The 20,310-nt window shown below is 37.8% G+C and overlaps 1 protein-coding gene across 1 annotated transcript; it reads right to left on the minus strand.

Moving 5' to 3' along the window:
• Positions 1-503: 503 nt before the first annotated feature.
• LOC105621518 (putative mediator of RNA polymerase II transcription subunit 12) lies at positions 504-2,129 on the minus strand. Its single transcript, XM_012202989.1, has one exon. It carries the CDS (start codon positions 2,127-2,129, stop codon positions 504-506), a length of 1,626 nt encoding a protein of 541 aa, XP_012058379.1.
• Positions 2,130-20,310: the final 18,181 nt, after the last annotated feature.

The raw sequence follows: 20,310 nt of genomic DNA on the forward strand, positions 1-20,310 counted from the left end.
TTCAGAAAATCCCACATTACTGCAAAATAAGAATTACAGGAAGACCGCAAGATCCGTTTAAATAATAAACTTTGAATGTTTCTCAGAAAGTCCGCGTTTCCTGCAACGCGCGATTAAAATAAAAATCTACGGCCTTTATCGCGATTCTTTTTATCGCAATCATGTTCGTGCGCCTTTCTCGTGTCGCGCTGATTATATTAAATATATACCGCACACGCATTCTCTCGCGTGCAACGCATGCATCGAAGCGCTCGTATGTGCCATTCACTCGGCGATATATTTGATCCCAGCTTCGGCGCCACATGAGATATTATACTTTATATATAATGCATGTACTTATATTGTAATACCCTCTGTATACGCATGAGCCGACGTTATGATGTAATCAGCGCGAAATTCTCGGTTCGCGAGGGACACTCAAGGCAATATCAAATGATAAATATCGACAAGGGACGATTCGAGGATCCTAGAAAGATCTTTTAAGAATCGCGATTTATATTGCATCAGTAGTTATTAGCGCGGCTACCTCGAAGAAACTGATCGATCTGACCTACTGCAAGGGACGTAGGAGCAGCGGAGGCCTTCAAGGGCGCGACGTAATAGAACGCTTGGGGTTCTCTCTGCGAATCCAGCAGCTGGAGCCTGTGAGGTTGTTGCTGCTGTTGCTGTTGCTGCTGTTGACGACGTTGTTGTTGCGCGTAGAGCTGCTGGGATTGCTGCAACAGCTGGGTCTGCTGCTTCCTGTAGAGCACCTCCTGGGGCTGGGCTATGGTTGGGGTGGGCGCCGACTGGGCCTGCTTATAGACCGGACGCTGGGCCTGCTGGTACTGCTGCAGCTGCTGCAGACCGAGGAGGGACTGGGACTGGGCTACGAACGGTTGGAGTTTGTGACTGAGGCTAAAGTCACCCACGGTTTGGGGTAGTGTCTGATAAAGTTGGGTATTGTACTGACCGGTCGCGGGATCATACACGAGCTCCGATTGGTAGATGGGCTCAGCGGCTGCGGAGGCGGCGGTGACCGACGTCTGACCGGTCAACTTAACTCTCGAAGTAGGTTGGGGCGATGCTTGGGCGGTCTGGGACCTCGCAGGGGCTGCGGAAACGTGCGAGCCGACTGTGTTCACATAACGTTCAAGCTCGGCGGCAAAATCAAGATGGGGCGCATTAGCAGCAGTCGTAGTGCGCAATGGTGATATCGTGGGATGGGTCTGGGCGTAGAGCAGACTGTCGGGACGTTCCGTGCTACTAGGGGAGACATATTGCGCGGCTACTTGGGCGACATGGGGTCGGGGGGTTATTGCAACTGATTGGGCTCTGACTGAGGGATGACGGGTCACTGGTCGGCGAGTGGTGGTCTCGAGCGATTGATAAACGCTCGAAGTGACTGTAGGCTGGCTACGGAGGACGGGCGTTGCAGTAGTCTGATATTGGGCTGGAGTAGAAGCTAGCCTAAAAAGAGATGGATTGGAGGACGGCGAAGATTCATAAATGGCGGTGGAAGGCGTGACTTGCACTAAGGTCGAAGGTCTTCTAAAGGCTGATGGTCGCAGGTGCGGCTTCAGATCATCCTCGGTCAATTCTTGGCTAGCATCATCATCGAGCTGATACTCGGTCTGGAAAATCGTAGTGGGTGCACGAGTAGTAGGTTGATGATACGTGGGTCTCACTGAGACTGGTCGAGGTACTGGCCTGACCACGGGATAATTCGCCGGTCCAGAGAGCTCCTCTTCCTCCTTTTCAGGTTCCTCTTCTTCCTCTTCCTTTGGTGCGTTTGGATCGCAGGGATTGCCCGAGACATAAGTGAATTCTCTTTTATTGCCGTCTGGATCAATGTAGCCGTATTTGCCGCGCACGACGCAGTCGGTACCGCGAGTCTCCTCCTTGAAGGAACCGTCAGCCGCCTCGTAACCGAAGGTGAAGGATCCGTCGTCATTAACCTTATTATAATTCCTGATTGTCTGTACTGGTGGTGGTTTTGATCCATGCAGCGCATCCTTAGATCGTGGCGAAGGAAGCGCGCGAGTACGCGGCTGATAAACCGCCACAGTGTCGAATTCGTCCTCGGCGGCCTGATTGTCCTCTTCTTCGTAGTACACTTGAGGCCCTGTCACGCGAGGCCGGATCTGCATTCGCCGTGCTTCCGTTAGGACGAGCAGACACGCCGAGATTACCTGGCAATGAAGAAGAATTTACTATGGTAGACAACACACACGCTATTGCGAGAGTATTAGTGCGCGGGGATATGATCATTAACGTGTTGATACGACGTTACGCGTGTTGCGCACAGAAGAAAGTGGTCGGTGCTCTTGTCAGATCGAAATTTTTAGAAAAGGCGAAGTGAAAACAGGAAGTGAGATCATTTTCGATTTTTTTCGGAAATCGCAATCTGTAAATTTTTTAATTCTATTAAAATCTGAATAAATTAGATACGTAGGTAAAATATTTGTTTTCTAAAATTTTTCAAGGAAACAATATTTGTAATATGTGCACGATCAGTGTTTCTACTTTTTATCACTTTGAAATATTTTTATATTAAACATATAGAGAGAGAGTGAGATGATACAGTCGAATATTGTACAATTTTAAATTAAATAAGATTCGCGTCTCACTTTCGAGATTCAAGTTTAGTTTTTTGTTCTTTAATATCCTTCATATAATATTAAGATTACCAAACTTGAATTCTGAAAATTGGTTTCAAATTTTATTTTGTTTGGAATTGTATATCGTATTCAGAATTATATCATTTTACTACATTTAATCGATATAATACATTTAACCTGACTTTTTATAGAGAAATAATCTTACGAAGTAATGGGAAAGAATTTGAGAAATCTGACCTCGGCATTTATGTGCTTCGAGAAACAACTGAAACTTAATAACACGTATCAGCGGCATTAAGTAGAAATATACAATGCATGTCAGACGCTGACGATTTTTTACTTGCGGCGCATGGGGGAGATACGTGGTTTTATCGTGTCATACGCGAGAAGCGTAATCGAAATTGTTGGAGCCATGTCGAGATGGAATGGATATGGGTCTTAGCCGACTAGTCTAGTTTCTATGCACAAAGCCAGATCCGCGTTACGGAGATACGCTTATAGTCAATAGGAAACAGAAGATGGAGCGAGGAGAGAGCGAGTTTCGCGGATCAGTGAGTTCGTATGCGCGTAAAATTCCTTATCGCTCACTCGAATGCGACCGAATGCTCGGCTTCGCGGCTGTTAAACGAGAGCACGAGTATATGGCCGCTACGTCGTAAAAGGTTAGAGCTTGCTAGATTACATCTATATTTGCTCTGATTCCACGACTATGTCTGTTGCGGTAAATTCCATTTATAATGAATTTTGTTGTCGCGAATGCTTCAAATTCTTTTATGAATTACTAGTCGGTTATCAGATCTTATGAATTAAATCTGATCGACCAGATTATTAATGATCCAGATTTACAATGTACTCGATTGCTATTGCATTAATAATCAATGCTGTACTAGCAAAGATTACAAAAATACGTACACTTAATGAAGTTGGGAGTTGACGAAAAGAGAGATGTTAATATTTTATAAATTAGTTAAAAGAGAGATACGTATTATATACAAGATTTTTGTAAGGAAGAATTTTTTCCTTGTATTTCTATTTCCAAAATTATTCTATTTCTAAGTAGCAAAGTCGTTCGTCATCATTTTAACAATATTAGAAAAATGGACAAATGTTCAATCAGCTTGTTATCTGGGTTGTGAGTCATTATTTAAACAGCCTTTCAATATTTCCCAGTTCGGAATTCTACCGCTTATGGGATACGAAACGCTCACGCGTTTTTTTCGCGAGGCTGACCGTGAGTCCTCTGACAAAATGTGGTCTCGACTTCCGGTAAGGCGGCTCTCGGTGGGAACCGCCCCGGCGCACACGTGTTACGTAATTTCTACTACTCGGCTGACCCGAATACGGGCGAGGCAGGAGCGTAGTCGGCGTGCCTACCGTGAGAGAGAAAGAGATTCAGATTCAGAGCGTCGTAATGTAACTCGACGCGCATGTTTCGCTGTCGTTGTCGGCCGCGCCGCCATGCCAGCCGCTTCTGGATCTCCTTGAACCAAGTCGAGAGCAAAACGCGCGCGCGCACAAAAGACAGGCGGCGGTAACCACACCTAGTGACGACCCACAGGAAACGCCGTGTATCTCTTGCTGACTACAATAATATAAAAGATAGACACGCGAAGAAAAAAAAAGTCTATTATTCTTCGATTGCGTTGAGTCAATCGAAAGTGTCAGGAACGCAGGTTTAACGTTTTTATATAATGATGCGTGGAGAATTAATGAGCCTTTTACTTTCTCAGGCTTTTAGATTCGTATCTTCAATCGCTTCAATTAATGCTGTTAATAATGCGTACATAATCAGTATCTTGTCTTTTAATTTTTATCGTCGTCGTAAAACGATCTTTGTTTTTACTATCAGCACCGTTTAGAGAATAATGAAGAGAATTTATGTTCGGACACGGATATACGAAGTAATCGTTAGATTCCGCATGATAATATTCGCTCCTTGAAATGGCTTCGCGCCAGTCGAGCGCCGATAAGATCGATTCACTCGACTTCGCGAAGACCAGGTGATTGGTAATATTCGACGATTGGCACACGATCCGTCCTTGGGATGGGAAGGCACGTTCTAGGACTTTCGAGCCGAACGGTATGGCTGCAGTGTGCTCTCTTGGGTGTGCGCCGATTAATTTCCAAGTCGACCCCGTGATAAAATGTTGACGCCTTTCTTCAATGCCGACGACGACGACGACGTAGCGCGTTGCGTGCTGACGAAACAGCCGCCGGACTCAATTCGGCGTACACATGACAAATGGGACGATGTCGCAAACGTGGTCAAGAAGTACGCGAAAGTGGTCTCTCATAAGTGATTGCTCAGCCGAAGCTCGTAGTCGCGAAATTCAATTGCAAACATAAAGTTCGCGAGATTTGTAATGAGATGATTAGCTATTCAGAGGTACAGTTCTATATCCCACTTTCGTGTTTTCGTCACCTTCTACGAACCAATCGTTTAAATCGGTGGAGCGAGGAGAGAGAGCAAAGAGAATAAATCGATACGCGCAGAATTTTTACGAGTAGCGCGAAATCCGTAACTATCCGTCGCCATCATTGACGAAACCAGACACTGTCGCTCTCGAAGCTTTTCGATTCTTCCGGGTTCTGAATTTTTAGACGCTCGCCCGATCATTAGAATCGAGGTAAACTGTTCGATTATCTAACCAACGATCGGAGGGAAACGAAATTGGCTGCGTACCCGCTTCTAAGCGCTCCCTGAAAATAGGAAAGGTCTTTGATCGGTGGTACAAACCGATTCGCGATTATCGGACCCGTGCGGAGAATTTCTGCGCGCAGCAGAGTTTCGACAAAATCGACGAGAAGACTTGCAACGTCGTCATTATCGTCGGCCACGGTATATGCGCTCGCAACTGTCCGGACCATTGAAAGAGTGTACAGGCTAATGACTCCTCCATCTGATTCGGGTTAGTGGAAAATCGTGACGCCGAGGTAGGGCTCTGTAATCAACGTTGTGGCATGCCAGTCACATACAGTGAGAGGCACGGACACATTCGGTCTGTGGCCCGATCCAGTTGGGCGCAATCGACTATGGCGCACCACGCCTTGACTATAAGTGAGCCTGTGAGCCCCCGCGCGCGAAACTGTTCGGAGAAAGGAAGAATCGTTGCGCCGCGCAAATCCGCGTTCGCCGCGCTCAATAAGCATACGTCCTTCTTCTCGCGCGTACACTCGTATCTTTAATTTCGATTATTTTTGCGCGGATAACGTTTTTACGGGCGACGCTAAATTATCTCCTTTTTGTCTTGAAATATGAAACACTTAATTAAAATCAAATCAATCAAAATAACAAGAAAAAGAAGTAAGATGATTGTATGCAATATGACCTATTTGCTGATTGTAGATAATTACGTGGATAGTTAACCTTTAAACATCTTTTTATGACATATCTCTCTCTTTTCTAATGCTTTTCCCTCGCTTTTCTATTGCTTATAACTTTTTTGTACGTATATAGTTTGGTACCGTTATGCTTCTTAGTATTTGACATTTTAATTAAAAAAAACTTTTATATGTACATTTTTATGATCATTGTAAGCAATATGTACATTTTTATGAAAGTTATAAGCAATCGAATTGGGTTGAGTCATACGCCTATATTATTTCTATAACGCGCGAAGCGTTTAGATAAGAGTTAAATCTTTATTGCACCCAAATAAATAGTAAAAATATTGTTCATTTTTTCAATTGAGAGAATGGGCAGAACAAAGGTCTAATTACAAAATCTTAATTTAAAAATTAAAATAACTTATTACTTTTTTATTATACACAAATTTGTACAATATCAAATAAATTTGTGTAATGTCTTTAAGAAGTTATCTGTTACAATACTTCTCTATTATGATCAATATTATATAAAAAAGCTAAAAAGCTCTCCGAAAAAAGAATTTAAGTAGAATTGTGCTTTTATTCTGTCCACCCCTTCAATTGATGTTCAGAATGTTTCCTATTTTGAATCTGAGTTTTCAGTTATTGAGGTCGGCAAAAGTCGCAATGCTTAGCTAGGGGATATTGGATACAATCACATGATTAATTATAAGTGTTGTTGTTGATAAAAATTAAAAAATATTATTTAAATAAAAAGTAGATTGATAAATCAAATAAAAGAAATAATTCATTTTCTTTCCGGCAAACAAATCGGTGCACAGTTTATGCGAACTGAAAAAATGTATTTGCAAATTTCCTTATTAAATATTAAGACTCATTTTAATCGAAATAATAGGATTTTTTCTCTTAATTAATTTAAAAATACTGTGTTTAAAAATACACAGCTAAACTTGAGTAAGATGGACATCTTTTAAAACTTTACTTTAATTTTTGTTATCTTAATAGTGTTACATTAGTTACCTATATTTATTCCGCCACGGGAAAGATACCAATATAACATTAAAGATAACAAAAATTAAAGTATGTCTTTTTGTATTGTAAAGAGTCATATTATCCAAGTTTATCTCAAAGAAATTTTTCATCTGATTAGTCCCATGATTTTTTATGAAAGACATAATCTTCACTGTATTATGTAACAACAAAATAATTACTTGCCGCCAAGATTCACAATCGCTCAATTTTACGCCGAGTACAATTTGATGGCGGGAGACGATTAATAAGCAATATCCACTTTACTCGACGAGCCGTGGGTTTTTAGAAGAACCTCGCGTGGGATCAATCATGTAAGCAGGAGAGCCAATTACCGATCTACGATTAGTGGTGATCTCGTAACGCGCGCTGTTTGTACGCCGTTTTACGTAAAAAATCTGAGGAAGTCTTGAAAGCGAGAGTGCTTGTGGGAAATATTACTATATATAATACTTGTAATAGTGGTCCCGGTTGTTGTGCAGCAGATAGATAAACGTAACGGAGCGTAAGAGCGCGCACGCGGCATCAAGGAACAGGATAACAAGTAGTTCCTTTCACGGTGAAGGTGACGCGTTTAGTTTCGAAAGAAAAAAAAATAAGACTTGCGCGACGACCGGTTGCGATTCTCAACAGCCACGTTCTCGATTTTATGACACATATACATATACACATAGACACGTACGCACCCTTCTGCACATATATCCTTATACGTTAATATATGTAGATCGGTCGCTGACAACCGATCTGGTGAACGTTTCTCTCATGTTTCACGCTAGGAAGTAGTTAGAATAAATCGCCCGCAACTTTCCACATTCAGATTTCCGGAAGTGGTGCAATGGAAGCTGCGTCGCGATCGTGAATTCGTTTTTGATGAACTCAGCGTTTATTATCGGTAATTAGTAAACGACTGACGAGCGTATCGGATCCGCTTTATCTCAAGCCTGACATGATTAATTGCACCAGGAAGGATACTTTCGGAACACTATTTACACAGATATCAATTCTGTTCCCGAATGAAGATGGTGACGTAACGAATATATTATACAAACTGCCATGAGAACGTCTATGAATCTTTGTTTTATTTATCAGTATGTGATAAATAGTATGCGGAAAATAACAGTTCCGAGAGTAAAATGTTGTTTCCGGCACTTATAAAAAATGGAAACGCAAATGCTTATTCAGATAAGTAAGTTAATTCGAAGGAGAAACGCGATACCCGTAATATTCTAACTGTAATGTGATTAAAGCATTGATGCAATTTTAGTCTGAGGTTGCTTATACAACTGATGCTCAAGGAGGAATATTATGATTAAGATAAGAAATGAATCCACCAACAGCGTATAATCACAAAGTGTATGGAAATCCCACTTAACCTTGCAGATTGAATTTCTTCTCACATAGGAAATCATCGAAGCGTTGCCGGTTCAGACTCATCATAGGAATAATTGATAAAAAACAATCATGAATAAAATAACCATATAAAATCCGCTGTGTCACGAGAATCAGATAATGCTGAATAGCAACACTGGCAAGGATAGGCGGATGATGAAAGCAACCCAAATAATCCATTGCCTCTGTAATTATATTGTGACATAATCCCAATCAACGCAATCCAGAATTAAGATCACGGAAAGAGATGAGTGGAGAGTAACATCTCAAGGTCTTGAGTTTGTTAGGAGATTCGTAGCGTACACATCGCTGGGAGTTACGAGAAATTGCATCGCGTCAAAAAAAATGAAAGAAGTGTTTGCGACGGTAGAAAGTTACGAGATTGCTCAGACATCTCTCAAAGAATGGCGAGAGATATGTTAATCCGCCACTGTTGAAACGCTGACATTTAAATAAGACTTATTTTTTCCATTACTTTCGACACCTGTCTTCAGATTTCTTCTCGCGCAGCAGCGACGCGTGTGTAGATGCCAATGATAACAGGCGTGCAACAATGAGCGTTACGGGCAACCGTGTAGCGCCCACGTTTATCAACAAGCGAAAGTCATATGTAAGACGTCTCGATTACGTCGAACGCGGCCCCGACGAGGATGCCATAAGGATGTAGAACGGCCACGTAAAGAATCAACCTGACAGCTTTCATTATCTAGCTCTATTATTTTCCCGCGCCGTCTTTCTAAAGCGACTTTCTCGATTAGAGGGCATTTTCGCGCGCGCGCGAATTTTCGATCGACGCGAGAGAAGATGCCTCGAAACGTCTCAGCTTTCGTTCTCTCGGCGTTTCGATACTCACCGGAAGTGAGAACGAACGAGCGAAAGAATGAACGAGTTTATAGCTGATTTGCGCCCCGACTATAAACGAACGCGCCCGCGACTGTTCTCACGTAAGGTCGAAACAAATATTTGAAAGTGCGACGTGGCGTACATGCGCGAGCTTGGCGTTAACAAAGGCAGTGCTCGGAAAGAGGCTCGAGTATACTTGCGGGTGGTTTCGCGCGCGGCGAGAGCGAACGTGATTCATTTCGTATGGGCATCGGGCGCATACATTGGTATGGCGCACGGAGTGCCCTTGTCTTCTGAAAACTGCGCTGACCACACCGGTGATCCATTTGCGTAGCATTCGCTCTCACTTTCTTCCGTCCGGCCAACGAAACCAAGCCGAGTTTTGTATTTACGACTAGCCAGCCTTAAAGACTAGCGCACTCGCTAGTCTCTAACTTTCGTTTTTCTTTATCATTAGAATGTCATTCGGCTGCATACTTTTTCAGATTGCGGGAAAGTTGAAAGCAAATTAATAAGCGCGCAATTTGGCGCGCATCAATATCCCATCGTATTTTCATTTCATGACACAAATTCTAGCATCAATTTGTAATTGATTTTCGTTAATAAACATGTTGAAACGTTGATTCTGGAATTATATAAAGAGGGATTTTTAAGGGATTTTTGTGGAATCGAAATCTTAATTACTGAATAAATTAATTTTTCCTTATTCTTTAATTAATTCCTGCTGGACTCTATTAAAATATTCTATTTTTTTTATCTTTGTGATAATATAAGTAATATTTTAATAGAGTAATTGATTATTCAATATAAATATTTTAATAATTTAATTGAAATTAATTAAATAAAATATTTAAAGGACTTAATTAAAGTCACAAGCATATTTGATGCTTATTTTTTGTTACATTTTTTGTGACATGGCTCAAACATTACCATTTTGGAATTACTTATAGTAAAAAAAGGAACACAAAAAAGAAGGAAGGTATTTTAAAATCATAAAAGAACATTTTCATTCCTGTACAATCAGTTATTATACCAAAATTACATTTTAAAATTAATATCATAAAATTTTAATAAAATTTCAAGATATTCAAACTCATTTTCTAAAAAAAATCTTAGTTTTTTTGTCATTGTTGTAATAAATGAGTGATGTCGAATATGGAAAGTTGCGAGAAAAATGACACCCACTCGAATTTCCTCTCGAATGCGGAAGATTAACGTCGAATTAATCTCATTACCGTAATTGAGGGTTTCATCTCTAGGTATATCGCAAGACGCCATCGCGAATCCAGCTTCGTCGCTACGCGGGATGTGTGCGCAACGATCTACCCGATATTTCTAAACCACCCCGCCTACCTTATGCGGCAAACTTAATGCATTTGCCCGCCTGTGCATCCACAATACCGGGCATAATTATAACACTGAACGGCGCAGTTTCGAAAGGAGCGTTCCAAATCACTCGAAAGATCGGCATGCCCTTAATTTATGGATTTACCAGCCTCTCATGTGTTGCGATATATTTCTTGCTCTCACATTTTCTTCTGAACCGGCTGCCTAATGAGACTACAAGACTGCCGCCACGCCGTGGCCAAGCGATAAAAACGGGAAAATCCGCTTCGGAATGCTAATTAGCTGAGCAGTTACAGCATTGAAATCTTACATTTTAGAAAATTTTTTTTTTTAAAGCGCATTAAATCGCACTAAAGCACTAAAGTAAAGCCTGTGAATAATTGAACGTTATAGAAACAGGGAACAGATTTCAATTTATTAGAAACCGTGTATACTAGAATACAGATAGATTGAAATCTGTTATTCCCTGTTCGTATTACTTGTACCTTTCAATTATGTCTCAGGCTGTATTCCGTGTTTGTAACAACAAAAAATGAATTTACTGAGATTGCATCCGATTTTTCATCGAAAGTGCGCGTTCATAAATTGACGTGTTCGATGAGCCGATATAATTGAGCATGCGGTAATCGATTTCCTGTTGCGCAATGGCAGTAAAAAGGAGGCCATAAACCGTGATGTGCTCTCTGCAACAATGGCTTAGTATCGACCGCGTGTCAACATCTTTGAGACGCGTAACGAAGGAAGGACCCGCGGCGAATGAGAGAATGAAGTCTCCGCATCCCGAGGATCATTTATCGCCGAAGAATCGCTGCTGAAAGCGGGCGAGAGATTTGCTCCTATTATATATATTAGCCTCGCTTTCGCAATTCGGAGTTACCGAGGTTTCTCCTTCGTCGTCATCGTATCTCTGACGGCTCCGGCAAATCGGGTTTCTCGACGATCGCCGTCGAAAATGATCATGTCAGTCGCGATAAGTCATTTTTTTTCATTTGTTTTTCTTTATTGCAAGTGACACTTGTATTTTGTATATCGCCATCATTCGTGCTTGAACGATTTCAATCGAGCGAAGAAAAAGTGTCGCTTGATTTGGCGTTCGATCTTTGTGACAGACCAGCTGCGTCATTGGAAACTGATGTTTCCATCGCGGTTTCTCGCGATTGCCAGTATCGAAAACTGGGAGAAGTGCTGTTGATTCAGCTGACGAAAAGAAAAATGCTGTTGTGCATACACGCGCTTTCTGCTTTTGGTATCAATGACGTACTGCCACCGGAGGAATCTTGATTAGCCTATGTCGACGATGAAAATATCGTGCAACGTATCGCTGCGAAAAGTTTCGCGAAAACAGACGTCCCATATTTGTGTAATCGGTGAAAGTGCCAATAATCGGACTACCCCAGGCAGTTCTCCAGGTCGCAGATTGTGCCAATTGCGCTGTGATTTCTTACTATCGGACTCGAGGCATTTCGTACATACACGCATCCGGAATTATTCCGCTTCCACTTCAGCAATCTGCGATGTGCGTGCGAGATCATCTGCGTTTCATGCGATTAAGGACCATAGCGCACAAAAAACTTGAGTAATAAAACCTAAGTAGTAAGTAAATTGGCCAATTACAGTAGAGACCGTAAGGCTATAACGTAAATAGTAGCAAATCCAACATCTTGATTTTCTTACTGTTTATGTTTTACTGCTTAAGATTTTTGTGTGCTAGAGTTTTAACTCTGCTTTTCTTCTTTCGTCTTCTTATTTCTTCAAAAATTTTAATGTCATTCCTCAAGATTCTTCATGGATTTTCTTCCATTTCTCATGTATCAAATTGTATTAAATTGTATTTCATTAAGAGAGTTTCAGAATTTAAGAAAAGCAGTATTGCTGATGTTTCACCTTTTCGAAGGATCGTTTGTTTGTACTTTTGTATTTCTAGACATATTGATCTGTATTTTTCTTTTTGTCTGTACCTTAATAAAGCTATTATTAAACTCTTGTAGAATGAACCCGTCTGAGAGATCGAGCTATGAAAAGTGAGAGATAATAAGGAAACAATCATGATATAGAAACGCTCGTGAATTATTAATAAGTGTTTAATTGTCGCCTTATGCCAAGCCGCGAGAAAAGGAATCGGAGAAATCGACATTAATATCCGTATACAGGATCCTTGTGTATTTCTTCGCACGATTTGCGAGTTATACTTGTGCTGCAAGTGCACGGGTGAAATCGGCGATTATTAAATATTCCCACAACAGCTTGCCAGGTCTGTTGTTTATGAGTGTAAGAACACACGTGGTAATTGATTATTATGCGCTTTTGAATAAGTGCATGAATGTAACTATTTAGTTTCAAGACAAATTTAGTTTCAATAATGCTGACTCAAGTTATTGGTCATGCGAAAACTTTACGGATAAAAGAAGAAACATTGTGTCTATCGATCTTAAGCGACACGGGTCAAGAAAGGTGAACCGTGGACCAGCAGCATATAACAATGCCGACAGCTATAACCAGAATATGAATAGAACTTTCACTATTAATCAATAAGGCACGTAATGAGCATATTTGAAAAGTGCAAGTCGACGCAAAAAATATCAGGCTAACGAAATCGGCCGTAATCAACGTAATCATATTTATAAGGTAGCTTTTAAAAATTTCACCTGGATGCATCTACGTCATCATTTTTATCTTTATCTTTATTGATCACCGAATTTCAATAAACAAAAATAAAATGATACTACACTCAAAAAAGTGATCTTGCAGTTATAATGAAAATTATCTAAGTATGAAAAATAGCTAAAATAGATCAATTTCTAGCAATTACTGCGATATTGGATATCTATTGCATCTAATCATATAAATGACAGAGAATTTACATTTGTGTTATAAATTCTGTCTGCATGATACATAATTTTCTATCGGATACAAAAAAAGCTGTAATTCTAGCTGGAGCAACAAAATATTTTTTTGCGTGATATATACATTCAGGTAAAGTTTTAGAACGCAGACCCGTGAATTTTGAGACGCGAGTTTACTTCCCATTCAACAAAAGATTACATTGCCCAACCATCCGAGTGTGGGTTCATTAAGGTAACGGATGTCAACAACTTCTTGCGGAATACAATTAATTCACAACTGTTCGCGGGAAAACTGTTGCAATTTTAGAGTTCAACAGCTTCTTCGGGTCTGACAGGTCTTTCGCACGAATGAATGATAAAAAAAGGATTTTTCTAGCGAAAATTCTCGTGGCCATGCATGGAACACCAAGTGGGCGAACACAATTCACTTTCCGTTGTTAATCATGTGCCGTCTATATGAATTATAAATGTTTTCACACGCGCGCACGTAAATTGCAATAATGAACTGCATAGATCTTATCGAGATTCTGACTTTCCTGCGTTAATGACAGTTAATTTGATATAGGTCACATAACAATAATCAGTTTTTAAACACCACGATTAATATTTTTAATATTTAATATTTTAATTAATATTTTAGTGTAAAACATATAAATGTTTCTTATATAATTTAAATGTTCACGATACAACGATAAAATAATGAATATATAAAAAAAATATTTATACTAATTTTAAACAATCTTATTGTCAATGATACAAATATAATTATCAATAGTAATTAGTACTTATAAGTCAATTTTGTGACAAAAAAATTTAAATAATAAATCTACTCAATACATCTATATAATATAATGTAAAATAATGTATAATATAAAAAAGATCTAAGCAATTTCAAGAATGTAAAAAAATTAATTATATTATCATATTGTAGTTTGTATTGTTGCATGTAACATATCTCTCTCCACAGAATACATTAAATAAAGTTTAAAAAAGAACAGAAAAAATCTTTTATATATCTTTTTTTGATTTATGTACTTATTAGTTTCGAAAACTTTTTTGCAATATGTACCGCTGTAATATCGATGCATTAATATATACACGGAATATTTGAAACGTTATTATTTTCGTCAAACACATTATTAAGTTTTCCTTTATATCAATTTTTCACAAATATAGTGCATTACGCGCGTTATATGAAATGCGGATATTAGAAAGAAATAAACATCAGAATTATAACACGTTAAAATTTCCGAAAGGTGTTTCCGAAAGGTGAACATAAGGAATCGATTAACCGCGGAAAGAGAACACGGCCGATGGAAATCACGCGCTTACAACAAAATAACCGAATAATTTGACACATACCAGTAATATAATCCTCATGGTGCACGCGTTGCTGACAAGGAGGGGAGGTACTACTACTTGTTGGGGAACGATCCTCCGAGAGTTTCACTGAGAGAGTGCAGCCGTATAGTACCGTGCTCGGTCCTTTATAACCTACACGAAGGCTTTTGCCTATAGTGGGGGCCCGGTCGTCGTCGGATAACAGCTACGTCCTCTTTGACACCGCGACACTCGCGAATTAGGTTCTGTGTCTAGGGAGGACCGATGACATGGCCATTGCCAAACAAGCACGCGCTCCACTGCGATTGCAAAATCTTTTGTAATTGCGTGCACATTGAAAATGTGCTAAATGTGCGTGGACATTCGACGTGAGCTCCGAAAGGGATACAAGAATCAGATCGGATAGGGTCGTGAGAACTGATTCTGTGTACGCGCGCCTGAAACAACGCTTCGCCACATTGTGCCTCATGTCAAATTAGATTGTCAGCGTCTATCGAGATATGATGATGGAAAGGTAGTTCATATAGGATAATGGAATATCCCCTCGGGATATTCACTGCACAAATGAGCAGCGAGCTAGCGTATTAATTATTATTTTAAAACGATTCTGCGTTGTGGCACGTAGCAGGGTTTCTTCCGTATCTTATGTTATACTTTCGCATACATCTCTGTCAATTGAATCTCTCAGCTCATGATCGTATGTTTATAACAACAATTGATCATGTGAAGTTCGTCAAGCAATTTCTTTACAATTGAATTGTTGAAAGTTAGATTTATAGGTAGACTGATTCTAACCGTGATATTAGTGTGTGAGTGTTGTTTTTCTTTCATTGATAATTTATTTAATTTTATAATGCTCTGGATCCAAAGTCATTATCACTTCGTACTCACAGCAATTTTACACTGCTTAATTACAACGAAGTGCGTGCAAATAACATGCATTATGCGAGCGAGCATGGCGGATTGGCATACGAAAGTTTAGATCGAACGATAGACCAGATCGTGCAGGGTCGTGAGAAAAATTTGTACACGTGGGTGAATACATTCGAGATTGATGTTCTACTGAATACATTTTATGGAAGTTCTTTTTTTTATTTAAACTCTTTTTTTGCTTTGGTCTAATATTTGCATGTAATTATATTGCGTATTTTAATTTTAACATTAATAAAAATATAATGCAGTCACTAAAAGAGATCCTGAGATTAGTATACAATATGCTTCTTTTTTTCGACATCTATAAATAATTATGATAGTACGAGGCTTTTATTTAAAACAAATTATCTAGAAAAAATAAAGAATATTTTTCTTATCATTTCATTAAAAAACTTCGCATTCGTAAAATGAGATTCAATTCCACTTTTTAAAGAAATGTATTCTAAGGAAATATTCTTTGAGAATATAATTAGATCAATAATTAATAAAATAGTATGAATTATAATAGACAATAAATAGAGTGTAATCAGTGATTATTTTAAACTTATGATAATACGAGCTTTTATAATTTAGAAGAATTTTATTTAGAAAAAATAAAAAAAATTATAATTGAATAATGCTTTAATGACATTAGAACAAAACTAGAGCACTATTTTAGTGCTCAAATAATATTTTTGGTATTAATTTACATGTATATATATTTACATGTCGCTGTGTAAAATTACAATACGCCGAAATCATTTTCAGTCTTAAAACGCAGTCATAAGCCAAAATGGGATAGTAATATCACAAATTAAATTAATGAGCAATTTAATAACATTGATGCTGATAAGCATTTTGAAAAAAAGATATAAACAAGCATTCGATGTTAATAAGCATCTTTTAGAACTATAAATAATTTATTGTAAATAATATTACTTCAGCCGGCATTCGAACTCGAATAAAAAATTCTCGGTAAAAAATTCTTTTTCTAGGTATCTAGCCATTAATAAATATTAATTGCAGAAAAAGTAGCTTTACAACTATTACAAGAATCTTTAATATGATTGATTATACTTTAGCTCCAGTGAGAAACTAAAAGCAAGAACCGATCATATTAAAAAAATCTTACAGTTGCAAAGCTACTTTTTCTACGAATTGTATTGATTTATTTCTTATAAATTACGCTTGTTACGTTCCATTTATTTTTATTTTTAACATCCTGTTTCTGTTTATTTGCATTAGAATAAACAAAATAAATAAGCACTGGAAAAAGAGATCTGATTGATTAACAAGAATTCTGCTTGAAAATGTACAAAATTAATATATATAGAAAATTAAGAATTTTCTGATTGAATCTATTATAATTCTAGTTGAGATAATCAGAATACTGATTGATATAATCAGAATCTTCTGGTTCATCCATTTTCAATCAGAAACTTTTCTCAGTGAAATCTTGAGATTTTCCAATAAAATCTTTACTCAGGTGTGAAATAAACGAAACAATATTTAATAATCCACGATATTACTGGTTTTATCGCGCAGCAAACGCAGATAGAAATATCAGTAGAAACGGTCTTGGTGGATCTTAAGGACGATGAGCACCAGTGAGAAGAAGAAAGTGACGGAGAGGCCGCGATGGAGTGGCTAATATCACATTCAGGTGCCGCGCGAGAATGATGTATATTAATTCGGGAGAGTCACGGGGTAATTGATGTTCCTATTTCTTAAGTTAGTTGCGAAGCATCCGCGCGCGATCTATGTGAAGCCTGAAAGATGACGATACGCTTTCGCTCGTTGTATATTATGGACGGAAGAATACTTAGCATAATCGATATAGTCATCGATTCGGCGTGTCTGCTTGTATTCATCAGCTTATCGAATTTGTAATAATGAAGGCAAAGTCAATTATCAATTCATGCTCATGTAATTCTGCACTGCTTAATCATAATGTGGATATAAATATTTGATACATCGGGATCGATTCTAAAAAAACGATTTCAAATTGAGTAATTCTTGAACAATAGTGAGAGGACATGATCACGCAAATGCCGGTACTAATTGCATTAATTGCATCCTCAGCAGTGTAAGTATCGCATAAAATCGATAAAAGTAGTCCATTAGAGAGATTTCAATTCCGCGGAAATATATCGGCGACTTTCGCGATACAGCCGGCTTTCAAATTTCTGTGAAATTATCATAAAATTTCATAGCAATAAATGGCGACGCGTAGCAGCCGCAGTATTCAAGTGAATACTTACTTATTCCGTTTCAAGATTTATATCGATATCGGAGTCAGTTTTTCAAGAAGAAATTGCATTCACTCGCTTTTATTAGGTCGGATGGAGGCGTATTCGAGTTCACTCTCGGTATCATCAATGGAAAGACGAGGCGAATGGATACGCTTGCGGCGCCGCGCGAAACGTGGAACACGATGTTATTACTTCTCGAAGCATCGATTCATCTCCACGCGAGAAGAGGCACGTGCCTAGACACTTGGTTCATTATCAATGCTGCGGCATTTTCTGCTCAGCTGATCGTCTTGACTTCGTCACGAAGCATTAGCGATCCACAATGTTGTGACGGTAATGAAGTCGCTTGACAGTAAGAAACAGATGTATGTACAATTGTTTGATCTGCTTAAGTTATAATACTGTCTTTATCACAGCATTATTATTGTCAATAACTAACGATATAAAATATTATTATAATGATATAAAATATTATTGTATTATATAAACAACAGAATTCTTCAATTTCTAGTATGATTTTTTTAAAGAGATTTTTGAGATTTTAATATTATACTCTTTTCAATATATTATCATATTTATAATATTATGTTTACATATTATGTTTCTGCGCGAAGAATTTTAAATATAAAATTAGAAAACATTAGTAACGTTTAAATATAAAAAGATAAGATACGTGAATTTAAGAAATTGTAAAAAAGAAATTAGAATATAATAGAAATAATTTTTTTCTGGTATCTCTAACAATTATGAATATATTGTACACAATCACGTAATATATTTCGACTATATATTTGTATAATATGTAGAGAATTATATTGAGTTGATATATAGTTCATTATTATTGTTGCTATACATCTTAATGTGATCGCGAACGGATTCCATGGCGCTCAGCTGACCGTCTTAAAACTTTCGAAGGGGAAAGTTATTTTCACGAAGCTATTTTCACACTCGCAGATCCGGTCTAAGTGTTTACAGGAGCGTTACATATATCTTCGTTATTCACTTGTAACTTGCGTGCAACTCGTAATTTAATCAGTTTTATTTCCTGTATTGCGTAAAAATTTATTCGGAGACTATCACTCTGTTACGCATTTATACGGAACTTACCGTTATTGATATTAGAACCAACAACGAGTAATATATATCCATTTATATTATTCATAATATATTATATTTATATCTCTTTTAAAAATGAGGGAAAATAAATTAACCTATTTACATATTGCAATGAAGGTCAAACAAAAAACGCACTGTTATAATTTTAATAAAAACTTATAAACTACGTTTATTTTGATTGCTTTTGTAATTTTAGTGTTAATTATCTTGATGAATTATGAAATATTTTCTCTCGTAATAAATTAGTCGAGCTGTTTAAACAATTTAATTGTATTTAGCATTTTTGAAATTCAAAAAAATAAACTTAAATCGAGAAGAAAAAAAGGAGATCATAATTCTTTTAATAAATTTAGAAAATTCTAAGTTTAATATATGTGAACAAATCATGTTTAGTGAAAAAATATGACATTATGACAGAAAAATTTCAATTATTTCCTCCAAATTGTGCCTCGATTAAAAGTCACGATTGCTTGCATCAACGTTATCGTAGATTTCGTGCAACTCCAACGGAGAGCATAAATTCAGCCGAGGTAGGTGAAGCTTGCCAGCCTGGCATCTAATGTTGAAATCCGACGGAGCGTTTTGCGTGACTGGCCTGGCTGAGTGTCAACGGCCCGTTACGACTAGCGTGTACATATAATTTCACGAGCCACGCGTGATTTTCCTTCATTACGAATTTTATAGCGCAAGTCATGTTCTACCTCGTCACCGAGTCGCGCGTTATCGCTAGTCCATAATCAACGAGTAAGTCGATAAAAATAATTGAGATTCTAAAAAGAATTAGATTAAGGTGATAATTGACGATATCTCGATACGCGTTTTAGCTTTCTAAGCAGCGAATGTCAATGTGTACGTTTTATGTAGCACTAATGTACTGTACTGTGCACTAATATACTGCGCGAACGTTATAGTTTATCACTATTGAAGACAATCGTGACATATTTAGCTTCTTCTTCTTCTTCTTCTTCTTCTTCTTCTTTAAAAGAAGGGTTAGAGATCTTATAATGAAGTTTAAGCTAAGTAAGCGATTTATCAAAATTCTACGAAAGAGGAAGATATATGTATATAAGCACTATTTCCTTAGTACATATATATATATATAGTATATATAGTATATATAGTATAGTATAGTACATATATGTATATATATATATATATATGTGTGTATATATACAAAATCGTAATTAAAAACGAATACTTTGGAATACTGCAAGAAAAAAAATACAAAAATGTCGAGGGTATAATAATTTTTAAATTATTCGCAATTAAAGTTTATGAATCACTAAATTAGTATTATATTTACAAGAAGAC

This window comes from Atta cephalotes, assembly GCF_000143395.1.
Source record: "Atta cephalotes unplaced genomic scaffold scaffold00034, whole genome shotgun sequence".
In the NCBI taxonomy this organism is placed as follows: Eukaryota; Metazoa; Arthropoda; class Insecta; order Hymenoptera; family Formicidae; genus Atta; species Atta cephalotes.

Bases quoted from the DNA above. Each gene is read 5' to 3' on its own strand.
- LOC105621518 (XM_012202989.1), bottom strand. From the start codon at position 2,129: ATGCAGATCCGGCCTCGCGTGACAGGGCCTCAAGTGTACTACGAAGAA.